At 42.0% G+C, this 16,917-nt stretch overlaps 1 protein-coding gene across 5 annotated transcripts in view; it reads left to right on the top strand.

Annotated features, from left to right (window-relative positions):
* LOC123317594 (bone morphogenetic protein receptor type-1B) overlaps positions 1 to 16,917 on the top strand; it is an 89,759-nt gene that overhangs the window by 56,141 nt on the left and 16,701 nt on the right. The window contains exon 1 of one of the 5 annotated variants that reach the window (XM_044904196.1): positions 13,480 to 13,878. The exons of 2 other annotated variants lie outside the window; for them this stretch is intronic. Coding sequence is in view for 1 of the 3 variants with exons in the window: in XM_044904194.1 (XP_044760129.1) it covers positions 13,827 to 13,878 (52 nt within the window). In the remaining 2 variants the exon portion in view is untranslated. Of the gene's footprint in view, positions 1 to 13,479; positions 13,879 to 15,225; positions 15,353 to 16,917 lie in introns of those variants that run through there. 2 more of the 5 variants (XM_044904194.1, XM_044904195.1) reach the window with 2 other exon arrangements.

Genomic DNA, 16,917 nt, shown 5'->3' with positions numbered 1-16,917 from the left:
ACTATGTGATACACGAAAAAGCGGAGGAAATGGTCCATAGACGCACATTCTGTCCTCCACAGTCCGTCAACGTCACAATAATGTCTTCGATGACCTGAGCAACACCGATTTAACTCCAGGTGGTATCATAGAACATTGTGGGGTTTCTTCCTAGGCTTCTTCTATACTATGTGATACACGAAAAAGCGGTAGAAATGGTCCATAGACGCACATTCTGTCCTCCACAGTCCGTCAACGTCACAGTAATGTCTTCGATGACCTGAGCAACACCGATTTAACTCCAGGTGGTATCATAGAACATTGTGGGGTTTCTTCCTAGGCTTCTTCTATACTATGTGATACACGAAAAAGCGGAGGAAATGGTCCATAGACGCACATTCTGTCCTCCACAGTCCGTCAACGTCACAATAATGTCTTCGATGACCTGAGCAACACCGATTTAACTCCAGGTGGTATCATAGAACATTGTGGGGTTTCTTCCTAGGCTTCTTCTATACTATGTGATACACGAAAAAGCGGTAGAAATGGTCCATAGACGCACATTCTGTCCTCCACAGTCCGTCAACGTCACAGTAATGTCTTCGATGACCTGAGCAACACCGATTTAACTCCAGGTGGTATCATAGAACATTGTGGGGTTTCTTCCTAGGCTTCTTCTATACTATGTGATACACGAAAAAGCGGAGGAAATGGTCCATAGACGCACATTCTGTCCTCCACAGTCCGTCAACATCCCAGCAATAGATCTAGATAGAGTTATTCACCTCCGATCGGTTCAAGGAAACTTGGAGTGGCAACACCACTGAATCGTTTCGCGTAATTTAATGGCGGATTTCAAGCACCACCGATGAACCATAATATCGGATAGCCGGTGCCTGCATGCGTGCCTGTATGTCCTAATCAGATCGGGGATCGCTGTATTTACAAGTTATTAAGGTGCTAAGTAGTCGAGATAGGCGCCCTCAGTCTATGAAATCATTGCTATTTATCCGGATTTTTACGGGCATCCACCGCGATGTTGTATGATAATGGGAAGTCATCTAATTAACCGACTGGGACTCAATAATTTGACCGACGGTTGATTTGCGCGATGGGTTATTATTAATTAACTGAATATCGGTTTTGGTTAATTGAAATCTAAAGGTGGCCGTGGACTGAAGTGTCCAAACCAAAATTACAATGGGGAATACTCCTTCTGTCGAAAATGATGTATTCTTTATGAAATATCTTTGGTACTTCACATTTTGAAATAACCGTTTCCCAAAAAAAAAAAAATTCAAGTGCTTAAAAATGAAAAATAAAAATGGGTATTCAAAATTTAAAGCGTTTCGTTTCTAATGCACAAATTGACAACATCGACTGAAATATGCGTTGATAATAAAGGACAACAAACACACTACCTTGATGAGATAGGCAGAGATGGCTGTCCATGAAGTCTGCGACGAACGAGGAAGGTCGTAAAATTTTATGGGATTTTTATGGTCGGTTGCTGTTGAGGCTCGTCAGTGAATACGCGCCTTATGATGGCTTTAAATCAACAGCTCTTATTTTATAAGCAAGCCATTGTTATTTTTATTTTCTAGTAGGCGCTGTTGCCAAATCGTAAACTAGAAACGGAGCGATCGTCCCATAATTCGACTTCAAAATATAGATATATCTACTCACATTGAAGTTTATATCTTGCTCTTTCGCTCGTAGTCCATCGGTGGCTAAAGTTGGGAATGACGTCCTGGAGATCCCTTAGCAGCCCAATCCTAAAAAGGGCAAGACTGTGCTCTAAGACCCTTCGGTCATTCCTTCTCTTCGACCTTCTGGACCATGAATGGCTGAAGTTGAGGAAGATCTTCGGGAGATCCCTTAGCAGCCCAACCCTAAGAAGGGACAAGACTGTGCCCTAAGACCTTTCGATCGTTCCTCCACTTCAACCACTCGGGGTCTTAGGCCGAAGTCAGAAATGATTTCGGAGAGATCCCTCAGCAGCCCAGCCCTAAGTATGGTCAAGACTGTGCTCTAAGACCCTTCGGTCATTCCTTCTCTTCGACCTCGAGGTCTATCTGGAATCTGGACCATAAAATCCTGCAATAAAGATTTATAAGATTAGATCTCATCGAAGACGAGCAATATGGTTCAATTCATAATGAGGGATTGCTATTGGAATGAATCCTAGGGAAGGGGTGTATTTTATTTTATCCACGACTCTGCAGCGTTGGTGTTTCCTTTGATTTACTTCCGCTGAAGAAAGAAGAAGAAATGTTGACTTGTCATCATCGAAAGCTGAAAATTTTCGTGTAACCGCGTCCTAACCTTTAGCGATTCGTTAGTCGATCATCAATCGAAGTCTTGACACCCGTTTTACCGTCATAAATTAATTGAGAACCACGTTCCGATTACCGCTAAACGCCTAAATCCTAATCCGACAAATGACTAGGCGAGTTCGTCCAGACGTCGGTCACTGAAACATGATTTTTTTCCTTGACATCCGACTTCCTCCCAAACTGCAAAAGGACAGTCATCGTTTGGCCATTAGGCTCGTTATAATGAAGATGGACGTCGAATAAAATAGCGCTTAGGTCCCTGTAATCTCCACCAAAACACCTGCAAGGCCACACCAGGATGCATAGACCTTCGAAATGATGCATTACGCGACCCACGCCTACTTCTATTTGGAATTAAAAAGTGCATCCTCTGTACAACCTTTCCTTCGCAACCTTCAGGCCAATTTTCTCATTACACAAAGCGTATTCTCAAAGATTCATTAGGAAATGGCCGATGTAATCGTCGTCATTAAATATCGACAGTTCTCCCAGGCAAATTCGTCACAGTTCCCTTTCGAAATCGTACTTTCAATTGCTCTCCTTTGAGAAGGTCGCGTAAAGCGGTAGCGATGAAATTAAAGCAGCAACTTCTTATCCTTCGTGCCGGTTAATTTATGCAATTTCCCACGATTGCCGCGTCCAGATAGGACGGGTTCCAGTGCGGTCGTTTAAACTTGATCTTGCACCAAGAGGAAGAATCACCAGATCGGCCTAACCGAGAAGGAAAAGTTTCACTCTGCTGAGAGATGCGATAACGATCTATTGGGCGCAGCGTGTCATGAACGTTTTCGCGAAAAATTTGTTATGACAACTTTCTTATAAGCAGTGTGGCATTCTTTATTGCTACTTCAGGACCCTCTTTTGAACGCTCATAAGCCCTACATGATCATTAACACTGATCTCCTTGGCCAGTTGAACCTTGTCCAGGCAAGAGTAAGTCCTTACTAGCTGCATCAATGAAAGGATCTTTTCTCGAATTCCTTACGACGTCTTAGATCCTTCCTGATCAAAACTTGATAGCGTCCTCAATGCTGGAAGCTGCTGAATTAACTCTTTCCTATATTTTTTCTCGTGCTACTTAACAAACATGAAGATGAAGACCATCGGCGTCGTTCTCACACTCCAAACTCGTTGCTCCGTACGAAAACGGTCATCTGGCGTCGTTAAACGCTGGATATGGAAAAAGAATCGCAACAAAGAACCTACAATTGTATTCGCGACGACCGGCATTGTCCCCTTACGCGTACGCTTTATCGCGTAAAAATGTCATTTCAATTAAGGTCACCGGCATGGGAACGAGATGTCGATGACAAGATGGCCTCCCTTTATGGCGATCCGGCGGTGAGTTATAGCGCTGCGATGTACGGACAATGGCGATGAGAAGAGGTTAGGTTAGGTCCGCCATTTTTGTACGATCCCTTTTTGGCGCTCGCCTTATAGATTGTACCGTGGATTGCGCGAGATATATGGCGTTTCATGGAAGGAATTGATCGGATGATGCGTGAGTGTCCTTTGTTTCGCCCTGGAACATCCTTCGAGGATAGCTATGAAATTCGTATATTTCCATCACCTTCGGAGTAGTAGTACCGAACTGAGATGTCAAGGGTTCAAAATTTAATTTTGAACGAAAAGGAAAACATGAATTCATCATTGAAATCTCACTTCAAGAGAATTTGAAGAGTTAGCGAAGTTTCATGTTTCTATATTATTCTTGATCTCCTCTCTTTCTTACGTAATCTCCCTCCATCTTCTCTCCTGCAATTGCCTCCTGTACAATTGCCTCCTGTCCAATTGCCTCATGTCCAATTGCCCTATGTCCAATTGCCCCATGTCTAATTGTCTATTATCCAATTGCCTCCTTTTCAATTGCCTCATATACAATGTCCTCCTGTCTAATTTCCTTCTCCAATTGCCCCATGTCCAATTGCCTTCTATCCAATTGCCTTCTCTACAATTGCCTCATATACAATTTCCTCCTGTCCAATTGTACCATGTCCAATTGCCCATGTCCGAATGTTCAATTGCCTACTATCCAATTGCCTCCTGTACAATTACCGCCTGTACAATTGCCCGCTATCCAATTGCCTTCTGTCTAATTATCTATTTTCTAATCGCATACTGTCCAATTGCCTCCTCTCCAATTGCCTACTATCCAATTGGCTCCTGTACAATTGTCTCCCGTAAAATTTCGTCTTGTCCAATTGCCTACTATCCAATTGCCTCCTGCCCAATTGCCTCCTGCCCAATTGCCTCCTGCCCAATTGCCTCCTGTCCAATTGCCTCCTGTCCAATTGCCTCCTGTCCAATTGCCTACTATGTAATTGCCTTCTGTATAACTGTCTTTTCGTCTCTTTCTTTTTGTCGTATTTCTTGGCATCGCGTCAAACGTACCTACCTACCGCAAACGCGAAATCGAATTAGAGCTCGTTAATCCCCGGCAGCAACCTTGAAACGGAGGCTGACTGACGGATAATACCTCCAATTGAAATAACAATCATACTTGTCATCTCCGCTGAACGACAACAAACGATCGAGTCACGTAAACTGGAGAAGTGGCGTTCCATAATTACGTACGTTATTACCACCGACAACCGAGCAACGAGCAAAGTTACAATTCCACCTGCAAATCGAAGTATTAAGCATTCGCGACGCTCGACTGAAACCTGATTGAAAGAGGAGATTTTCCATGAGATTTGGTCCGCGCTGTAAGTACCCTCGGTAAACCCGGAAAATTAAGAGAAATGCCGACTAAGTGGGATCACAGAGGACGGCCATAGAAGACGCGCGTTCATCGAATATTCCCTCGCGATCACGGAAAAACCGGGGATGCGTTCCGTGACGACGACTGTAAATCCAGATACGTTTAACAGTCTTAAAATTCTCGTCGGAGCGCCGTCCGATCTATAATCCATCACAACCTTAATGATACGTCATATAGTAACAAGCGCGAGGGAATTTCGCTACATAGTAAGCGCGCGTTTTTACGCGCAGCGCCGTCAGCGTTAAAAAAGTTCGCACCGGTTTTATCGGATAGCCGCTGCTGCCCGTACGCGGGATTTTTGCAGACTCGTCCGAGAGTAGAAGAAGAAGAAGAACGGGGTCTACTTCCTAGTGGCGGAACGACGCGGGGAAGTACCTGTGGGAACATTTTTCGGTTGCCGCGATTGACTCGTTGCGTAACGATGACCATTTCGAATACGCGCGGACGTCAGTTCGTCTTATTAGTCTGGCTTAGATTGTTCCGAGCGATGTACTAACGTTTCGTTTTTTGTTCTAGGTAAGTGGAGCCTTGAGGGGAGTAGCTGGAATGGAGGTAGAGTATATTAGATGGACTGGCTGCCGCGTGTGCCTGAGCGAATCTCAAAATGAACGTCGAATTTCACTTCCGGGTAGTTGTCAGTTCACCTACCCGCCGAGTAGTGACTAGGCATTGAGAAGAACTTCAACACGACGCTATGTAGAAGATAAGAATGAAGAAAGGGACACACCACCCAAAATTGGGTGGTTAAAGACCACGATAGGGGCTGAAATATACTTACTAACAGGCAATTTTCGCCTTTGGGGGCATATGATGAAAATGGGCTTATCGGAAACTGACGACTGTATATTCTGTGGAGAAAAGAAGAAAACTCCTGTTCACCTGGTGGCAGAATGCCCATCTTGGACGAGGAAATTATAGGAGTAATGAGCTCTTAGCCTCTTTAGGCCCTCTATGGACCTCTACTGGAGTAGCTGGGAGAGCTGTAGATGGCGCAGTTGTGAGACTGGAATGTAACCACCTCACAAAACTTTAACTGCCCACTGTATCCTTACCAAAACGAGCGACGTAATTCTTGCGCTCACGAATGTTGGATACAAAGATAACGTCGACGAAATTAAGTGTCTAGTCGTGAGTTATATCTTTCTTTATGGTCACAGGACGTTCAATTTGGGATTCAATATCGATCAGGGGCTTCGCGTCGTAAAACGCGCGATAAATCATTTTTACTAACACTTTCTATGATTGCAGGTAGATACATCACTAACCCATTTCATGAAACCAGTTCTGTCTTGAATGGTTAAAGACCCGCGTTGTCGGGTTTTACGAGGAGTACGCATTAAAAGTGAAAAAATTATAGATGGCAAATGTCAACTATTTGTCGTGCTCGGTATATACTAAATTCGAGCTCGATTTAGGAGGTTGACAAATCGATATTTGGTGATAAACAGGAGCCAGTAAGAAATAAAAGATTCAGAAATTCGGAAATTACCAAACGCAGCTTGAGAAAACTGACAAAATTAAGGGTAGCATCGACCACAGACAATTCACTGTGATTTTTTAAGACGAATCGGCTCGTACAGACGAAAACGTGAATCTTTTAGCCTACTGGTATGAAGAATCTTCTGTTTCCTCGACTAAATGTTGTAGTCCTTCCCGAATTGTATCATTTTACTCATTCGAAACGCCCGTTTCTCGTGTGGGGACTGCCAAAGTCCCAGAGCCCGAAAACAACCTCAACCTTCGACCAGTAAATCAGGCGTTTTTTACGACGCGACCATCTCGGGGAAAATAACTGCGGCCTTTAAAGTGGCAAACGCTCAAAGTGAAAAATACGGGCCGTCGTAAATCTCCCTCGCCCACCGATCTCTCTCTCTTTCTCTCTTCTTTTTCTCTTAATTTTATCGATGGAAAATGGATGGTGGCACATGTTGAGGTCGACGATCCTGCCGAGCGCCGTCATTCTAAAATAAATCACTGGAATTGGAAATTAGAACGACGCTAACGTGCGGTAGATCGATCCGGTCCTGGAAGATAGGTTAGGATTTCTTCTAGATAATAAGTGAAAAGAAAAAAAAGAGGAGGCGATCCACCCTTTCTATATATTCACCTTCACGGGCCGATTTGCTTCAAAAAACTATGAAGAAATTAATTATCATAGTTACTTTTTGTATCATAGTCATAGTTTCAAAAAGTAACTATGACTCTTCTACTACCTTAACTACCTTTAAGAGTCATAGTTACTTTTTGAGTATTTGCCCAACTTAGAAGAGTCCTGCCTATGACTCTTCTAAGTTAGGCAAATAGTAACTATGAATCTTAAAGGTAGTTAAGGTAGTATAAGAGTCATAGTTACTTTTTGCCTAACTTAGAAGAGTCATAGGCAGGACTCTTCTAAGTTGGGCGAATACTCAAAAAGTAACTATGACACTTCTACTACCTTTACTATCTTTAAGAGTCATAGTAACTTTTTTTGAGTATTTGCCCAACTTAGAAGAGTCCTGCCTATGACTCTTCTAAGTTAGGCAAAAAGTAACTATGAATCTTAAAGGTAGTTAAGGTAGTAGAAGAGTCATAGTTACTTTTTGCTCAACTTAGAAGAGTCATAGGCAGGACTCTTCTAAGTTGGGCAAATACTCAAAAAAAGTAACTATGACTCTTAAAGGTAGTAAAGGTAGTAGAAGTGTCATAGTTACTTTTTGAGTATTTGCCTAACTTAGAAGAGTCCTGCCTATGACTCTTTTAAGTTAGGCAAAAAGTATCTATGACTCTTAAAGGTAGTTAACGTAGTAGAAGAGTCATAGTTACTTTTTGAGTATTTGCCTAACTTAGAAGTTAGGCACAACCTAACTTAGAAGTTAGGCACAACCGTTCGGTCCTGACTATGACTCTTCTAAGTTAGGCAAATACTCAAAAAATAACTATGACTCTTCTACTACGTTAACTACCTTTAAGAGTCATAGTTACTTTTTTTGAGAGTCATAGTCAGGAGCGAACGGTTGTGCCGAAATGGATGAAATTCTCATATGTTTCACTAGAAGCGTTGCTCTTTCAGAATATGTATCACAGAGCCACATAATCGCTCACCCACAAAAATAGCATCCAAAATAATCCGATTCATTTACGTGTCTCAAATCCGAACCTCATATCCCACATACTCCGCCAGTGATCCTTATTTATCGCCATCGTCATATCAATCTTCCTTACTCTTATGATTTAGGTGAATCCCCGCAGATTAAACGGATGAAAAAAAAACGTCGAAAATTTATGTTATCCACTCGTACACCTGGTACAGTATTTGGGCCGGATACCGAATTATCCGGTAGTAAATTCAGACGAGCTCCACGATTGACGATGATAAAATACGTTTCATCGCGTAAATTCAAATTTGGACAACACTTCTCAACGTTTCGTCAGTCATCTTCTCGAATTCGTTCAACCTGAAAAATTCTACAGGTCTGCAAGCGAACCAACACCCTCCGAACGATAAAAGGACGTCATATACACCAATATATACAACAATATCACAATAAATTCAAAGGTGCATTGTAATCTCCCATCGTCCATTATAAATCCCGAAAAATCACAGTGTCAGGTTCCAAACAAATCTCCATCTCCAATAACCCATAGACCGTCGAGATTCGATTAAAAAATCCGATCGAATCGACACGAAACTTGGGCCGTCGTAGCGGAACGCGGCCGCACAATGCATTTCTGTGAATTATTGCCTGTCCGTGTGGGACGGTCGACAACAACAGGACAAGTGTTGCCTTGTCTCGGGCAGGTTGAGCCTTTTGCGAGACGTGTTTAAGGGTGAGAATCGGTGAACGGTTAGGTGTTACTAGAATGCCCGACGAACAGATGTTCTTTTGTTCCTTTGTCCGAATTTCTAGCTATTCGAGTCTCACGACGTATATACGAGTTTTGTAAAGGGATGCGAGCTTGGATTTTTTTTGTTCGGGGATGAGTTTCTGGGGTTTCTCAGAGCGGACTTCATTGTGAAAAGACGTCTCGAACTTTTTTCTTATTACGTTGTTTTTCTTGGAATAGGTACCACGTGGGTCTGTTCATGATCTTCGAAGAAAAAACAAACCATCTGTGTACTCAGAACATGGAATTTTCTGTGCACGAGATGGAATGAGGTTGTGGCTTCGTGTTTTCTATTTTCGTGAAATAGCTCTAATAGTTAGGGAGCCAACGATGCTTTTATGATGTATGCGGTGGGGAAAACGTCTGCAGGTTTACAAAGATCTAAAAAAAATCGTCAGGTGTACATACACTAGCGTCTTAGATTAAGATGCTGTACATGCCCTACGTGTCCCTGATAATAAATTCATGTTAATCTGACAATTTGCGTGGTGGGTCTGGCAGTACGGAAGAGTTGGAAATGGTGAAAGAAAATTTTTTTCGAGCCTGTCAGATTTTTAGAGGATATGTTAATTGGACCCGAAGGAAGCTACTTTTCAAGGGACTGACAATTTGGACGTGACGCAAGATCACAGCGGTCCATTGAAAATGAAAAAAAATCGGTCCTTGTACATACTCGAGCGTGTCAGATTTTCATACAGATGGTTAATCTCGGTGTTGCAGACGTTTTGACCCATTAATCTGACACGAATCAGGGCTGGTTTTCTTAATCTGACAGTTTGAAGATGATTACAAGGAATTCTTTCAAAATATCCCCTTGTACCTCAAATAGTATCTGTATTCATTATGAAAGTTGTAGATAATAAAATTCTATACAACTTTTCTCTGAAGAAATTTTTCATACCCCCAACCGTTTTCGAGCTAGAGAGTGATAAGAGCGAGGAGCTTAGCCACACATGCGGAAGACCAAGTTCAATGTAGAAACCCAGTCTGATGTATGTACATTCATCGCCATATATGTATTTTAAAAACGTTCAACCGTAGAAAAAACTGGTTCGGACGAAATTTGTAGAAAATGTTACGGTCCACAACTTTTATAATGAATGCGAAAACAATTTGAAGCCCAGGTGAGAAGTCAATTAAAAAAAAAACTGATTTTTGTGACCTTTATGGCCAATTTTTATTGTTTCGGCTTGCTGAAACTGTCAGACCATATTATTTCCGTTATTCTTGAATCATTAGCTTCAAATTAAGAAAAAATCCACCGCGTTAGAGGATGTACAGGTGACTTTGCAACTTTGGCGCCCTCCCACACATTTTCGTCAAGCTTAAATTGTCTGATTAAGAGAATATATACTTTTCAACATGTAATTAACCACATATATCTCAATCTGACACGCTCGAGTATGTACAATGATAGTTTTTTTTCTACTAATCTGACAGGCTGTCCTAGACAATTTCCCCAATATACAGATCTAATTTTTGGTAGAGGTACTTTACAGGGTCCAAAGCATCTCCCCTTATATTAATCTGACACGCTGGAGTAACTCCCTAACCCCTTTTGGGCTCCCCAACTATAAGTACTAATCAAATTTCCTCTGTTTCACACTACATATGACAAAAAATGGTAGAACTCTGAAACTGATCAAGATTTCGCCGAATTTTCTTTTCTGAGGGCCAATTTTTGTTTGCTTTCGACGAATCGTGCTCATTTTCGTGATCTAGGACCTCGAATTAGTGCACCAAATGGTCACATGTCTTTAATGAAGTTTTCTTTGAAAGAAATCTTCAATTTCAATGTAAATGGTTCGGATAGAGATCAGTTTGAAAGCTCCTCATATGGGATCTGAAAAAATTGGCCCATATCATCATTATTCAGTCCATAAGGACCACGCGATCCCAACAACACCAGTCAGAGATATCGACGTGCGGTCAAACGCGAAACCTCCAACCAATAAACCGAATTATCGAATCGACACAAGAACAACCCGATAAGTTCGACCACAAAAAAAAACCGGACCCTGGTGTCCGACCTCATTAACGAAACCGATAGGTTATTTTAATGGCCGCCCCTATCTCGCCGACGGTGTACCCGAATTAAACGGCCGCTTGTCGAACACGCCGTGAAAACCTGTCTTCCTGCCTTTTTTTACGGAACGCGTCCCCCCGCCCGCCGACTCTGTGATCCTCTTGCGCGACGCGGAACACAGACGCGCCCGCGTTCGCTGTCACCCTCGCGTTTCTCTATGACGGTTTTTCGAACGGGTACGTTCCGTTTTTTCACGTCTAGTCTTCGCGACGGTGTCGTCTTACGGTTTTACGCGGTCTTGGATCGATCAGGACGGGCGCCCAGAAGGTCTGGGATCGGATGCAAGACGTATAGACAGGTGTAGACTGTCATTCTGGCGTGTCTGATTTTATTGAAGCGCTAATTCGTCTCATTACTGTGGGAAAATGGCTCAATTTGCGAACTAGAGGGCTCCGAGTGTATCTACGAGGCGGTTTGTTAATTATCGTTGAAAAATAACGTTTATAATTGGGTTTCTTCAGGTCGTTTCGATAATTTACCAATTATTTCGTGAAGATCATTGATTCATGGACCTTTTTACTCGATTGCAATTATTCCTGAATCTGCTTAATTCGGTAAACACTAAAAACGAAGGAATAAAAATTTTTTTCGCAAAATCGCTCTATCCATCCAAGCTGCTGCGTCTAGACGGCCGCGAGAAGAACCAAACGAAAATCGAATAATCAGACCGTACAAAGTTAACACTCTAAACCTGGAACCCAAATCGTTAAAGGCCAAAAAAATTGCGAGAAAATTGATATTTCAACGTTTACCAAACGCGAATGCGAAAAAGTCGTCAATTTGACAGATGACAGACAGAGGTGGGTAGTACCGATACGACTCATAGAGCGGAAAGCAGTGTTGGCTTCGGTATTCGTGAAATTCATAAATTCATTTCATCATGTTTTTTCACAACAATGAAACGAATTTCCTAAGCACAGAGCGTGAAATTCATTTCATCATGTTTTTTCACAACAATGAAACGAATTTCATAAGCACAGAGGCTAAAAACACTACTCTGCACTACCGATGAGTTGAATCGGTACTACTCGATCCAGTCTTTGATCGTTGATAACCTCAGTTTTGTCAAACCAACGACTGAAGTAGATTTGTTCACATTACCGTCTGGTAAACATCAAAAATCTCGCATTTCTTAAGCTTTCTTTTCTTACTTCCGATCGGGAGTACTTGTTGGGCACTCAAGATGCGGTGGTTTGTTCACAGCACCCGCAATTCTCCAAATCAGCTGATATTCCCCTCTTATCTCTCCAAGTCCTTGTTTGCGAAATAAGTGTATACCGCGATGAGTAAGTAGGGTTCAACGTAGATATACAAGGTGAGTCTTTGACAAATATCTCAACAGTAGATTCTTGAGGTCAAAAGAAACACTTTTTCCTATAACATTTTTTCCGATTCGGCCCTGATATAGCCATTCTGAATTTTCATAATGAGCTGTGCCACCCCTGGAAAACAGAGTTGTATTAAGACAAAGTACCCAATTTTTCGAATTTCACTGATAATTTTTAATTTTTGAACATCAAATTACTGGAAAACGGCGCATTATACGAGAAAATATGAAGAATACTTTTAATTTACAAAACGTTCAAATATTCATTAGATAGCGTCGAACCTAGTTTCAAGAGTTGGATTATTTGAACTTTCGGTATTTTTATGGTACGTAATGGTCATAATGAGAAAACTGGGGTGGGTGATAATATCTTGTGTTCGAAAAAGATTCATCAAATCAATGAAAAACTATATTCCAAAATTCATTTCATTCGATAAAACCGTTTTTGAGATTGAATTAAAAATTGAATTTTTTTATGGTTTTTCAACACCCTGTATCTTTCAAACCGAGCCGATTCGGAAAAAATGGTAAAGGAAAAAAGTGATTCTTTTGACCTCAAGAATCTACTGTTAAAATATTCGTACGAGTCAAAGGCGAACCCTGCATGGCCATGTCATTAAGATTTAATGCCCCATCAAAATTTTAAATGTCATTTCTGAACGAAATAATGGAGGATTAAAAATTTAACAGAGCATCAAATTTTAACGGACATTTCTGCAATTGAGCGTTCACCTTGTTTTTATCGAGTATAATTTGAGTTCATCGTTATATACTCTTTTACTGAGTGCCATATTGATAATTTTTCCTATTCATCTATCATGTTTGTATTTTCATCGATTTATCACACAGTTTTCAACACTCCGTAGCGCCCTGATGATGTTAATATAAGTTCGCGAAACGTTGGGCATCAAAAAAAAATTGTTATTGTATCATTTCGATACCCAATCTTGCCATAAACATCCTAAACGAATATAGCGTGATCCGCAATTAGATTATCCGACAATTTTCCGACACGCCCCCCTCCCCGACGCCCGCTTGTAAGTGCCAATAAAAATTACGCTCATTAGATAATCCGCGCCGCCCAAACGCGACACCTCGCATACCGTCGAGAAGACGCGGAACACAATGGGGCCCCTCTGTCCCTCTCGCCCGTCCGCTTTTTTCACAGCCGCCGCCGATTCTAACCTATAACAACCTGCGGACCCCGCTCACGGACCAGTCTCGTTCCTGCGTCCGAACGCGGAGCACGTCCGAACGCCGAGCGACCTGATGATGCGCAACTAGCCCGAGATCACGCGAAATGTTCGAACCGCGACCGGCAAGTTACGTTCACGTCGAAGCGAGGAGTTTCGCACGTTTTGATCTGTTGTTATTCAACTAGGTGATGTGTCTTTGACAGAATTCTCTTCTGAATTCCGGATTGTTGTGATTCAGTTCGAGTGTTTTCCTTGGGACGCCCCGTATGCGAAGATGAGTCCGTCCAGGAGGAGAAACAGGACCATGAGGGCGAAGAAACACAGCGGTAGGTATTTCCCGCGTCTCTGGGACGGGTGTTCCTCAGGGATCTGTTCTTGGCACTTCGGAATTGTTTAGAAGGGGATTTGTACTCGGGTCTCTCGGATTCTTCTTCAACATGACGTTTGTTTCGTGGTTTTCCTCACGTTATGTCGTTAAGTTTTAACTGACGATAGTATTTGTTATGCTTCAGCTCCATAATAGATTCCTTACAGGGCATTATTGCCTGAGTAATGAAAATATGTCTATCAGAAACTGACGAGTGCAGGTCACCTGGTGACTGAATGCCTTGGTATTGCTGGCCAAGAAAGCTTTGGACGAGAAATATGAGTGTTCAAGGAGTTGACCATCCCAGCTACTGGGATGGCTACAATCTAGCTGTCTGTTTCTGCTGGATCTACAGGATGATTGCAGTTTGAATCGAAGTCTCAAGATAGATAACAAAGAGTTGCATTATACATTGGAAACCTTCACCTTGTAAATACTCCACTGATTTCCTTTGAACAGCCTTTTAAATATGGATAGAGTAGATGTCCTAGATTTGGTTCTTAGCAACAATATGCTGCACCTCCATAATGGATTCCTCACAGAGCAGTATTGCCAGAGTAATGAGAATGGGTCTTACAGAAACTGACGAGTGCAGCTTCTGTGAGGTCACTTGGTGACAAAATGCATGGCTGTTGCTGGCCAAAAATGCTTTGGAGGAGAAATATGATGGATCGAAGAGTTAACCATCCCAGCTACTGGGATGGCTACAATCTAGCTGTCTGTTTCTGCTGGATCTACAGGATGATTGCAATTTGAATCGAAGTCTGAAGATAGACAACAAAGGGTTCCATTAGGCATTGAAAACCTTCACCTTGTGAATACTCCACTGATTTCCCTTGAACAGCCATTGAAATATATGGATAGATTAGGTATATGTCCACGAGTTTTTATCAAAGCCTTCTCGACTGAAGTGAGACATTCGAATCTATTTCAATTCGATAAAGTTTATCTGTCCAATCTAGATCGGATTAAAGGAGTGTACACGAAAACGTCACAACTGCTGTGTTTACTTTTCTAGGATTATCTTGTCGTCCATCCCTACAATCTATTCGCTCTTAATCCTATTTCATAACCTCTCCCTCTATGTCGTAACAATTTTCCGAAGAATCTACAATCACCACGCGAATTTCAGCGCCCTATTTTCCAGATACGGCCACGATTAGATAAGGAACGAGTTGTACAATTTTTTCCACTAACGAATTGAATGGGGATCTCGAGATAACCGCTACGTACTGAACAAATACCTTGGAATTAGGTTAAAAGCAGTACCTAGATATCGATTTTTTTACCCGTTTCCACTTTAAAAGCGATCCAGTATCCTCGGAATCGATCAGTTTTCGAGTTGGTGAGCGGACGAGGAACGGGGAAAAAATCCTCCAGATGCTCCGATAATAGTTGAACCAACCACGTTAAACGCAGTAGGTCGTGTCGTTGTAAGTAATAATTTCAAATACCCGTAGGGTTTTCGCGTGGTATGTGAACGTGTTGTTGTAGGCCATTGTTAACAATTACAAGTCGCGCTATCTGTCTTCTTCTGTGGGCTTATCTATGCATCTGACTTCGATATTTGTTCTAATGCCAACCATAAATCGGTACCTAATCGTACGTATCTCTATCTCTGTGTTCGGCGTTCGCGGAGGTTGTTAATCAAGTGCATTATGTTGGTTGTTGTTGTTGTCGTCGCGTTATACTTGGGAGCTGCTTTCAAATTGCCATATCTATATTTCTGGACCGCGGGCTCGTTGTCTACCACCCGGAGCAATTCTCGTCGTTTTCACGAGACGAGAAAGACGGTGTTTAGCGGAACGCAACCCGTGATCACAGAAACTGAAGATGTCTATCTGTCAGTGGTCTATGGTTAGGTGTAAAGACGTCAGTTTCGATTGAACTGACTTTTGGCCATTATTATACCCTCTCTATGTCAAAGTTAATCGAATTTGTGAGACTGAGAACGTCGTATATACAGAAGTTAGGTTCATTCTTCCAAAATCTTGTCTATTTCGAAGGTAGAAAATTGGTTCTACGGCGTATTAAACTACGACTCTCTACTGTAGCACGCGGCATTTCTGGTCGTCAACAAAGCCATCCGAAATTCATCTCAGACGATAAGTTGGCGTAATTACGATAAGCACAGAGTAGATTTCAATCGTCCGCAAAGATCTCGGTAACCGATAAAACCGACTCTTTCACAACCTTTGTCTGAAATAATAATGAAAGAACACGCTGTACGCAATCTCATTAGGGAAAACAAAACGACGTCGGTACGGCAGCATTATCGTTATTAGCGACAACTCAATTATTTTTTAATATCGCGCTTGTAGCTGTCGTCTGAACAGAGTCGGTTAAGACGGGAGATTTATGAACGACACGAACACTGCTAAAAAAATTCGTCGTTCTGAGACAGTGTCGGATTTGAATGTAACAGTTTTACACGATACGAAACTTTGAGCGCAATAAATTGTCGTTTAGTCATACGTATTTCTCTCTCTAGACCTTGCATTATGAAGACTAATCGTGAGCAGTAGATTAGCCTAAGTAAATAAAACTTTGTTGTCAGTAGAGTCGCCTATGCGAACAGATTTACTTCATCAGTAGATTTGCCTAGATAACGAGGACATTGCTGTGACGGTAGATGCTCGTAGTATAACAGATACATCCTATCAGTAGATTCGCCTAGGTAGATAGAACTATACTTCCAGAAGATTCGCGTAAGCGGGTAGATTTATCCTGTCTGTAGATTCGCCTAAGTAGAAAGAACCATCCAGCCGGTAGATTCGCCTATGCTGACAGATTCACCTTCGGTAGATTCGTCTAGGTATACGGAACTATACTCTGACGGTAGATTTGCCTAGGTAATCTTTTCGGTAGATTCGCCTAAGCGGGCAGATTTACTCTGTCTGTAGATTTGCCTAAGTAGAGAGAACCATCCTGCCCGTAGATTCGCCTATACTGACAGATTCACCTTCGGTAGATTCGCCTAAGCTGGCAGATTTACCCT

Source organism: Coccinella septempunctata, chromosome 7 (assembly GCF_907165205.1).
Source record: "Coccinella septempunctata chromosome 7, icCocSept1.1, whole genome shotgun sequence".
Taxonomy (NCBI): Eukaryota; Metazoa; Arthropoda; class Insecta; order Coleoptera; family Coccinellidae; genus Coccinella; species Coccinella septempunctata.
This window is presented reverse-complemented; position numbering and strand designations above follow the sequence as displayed.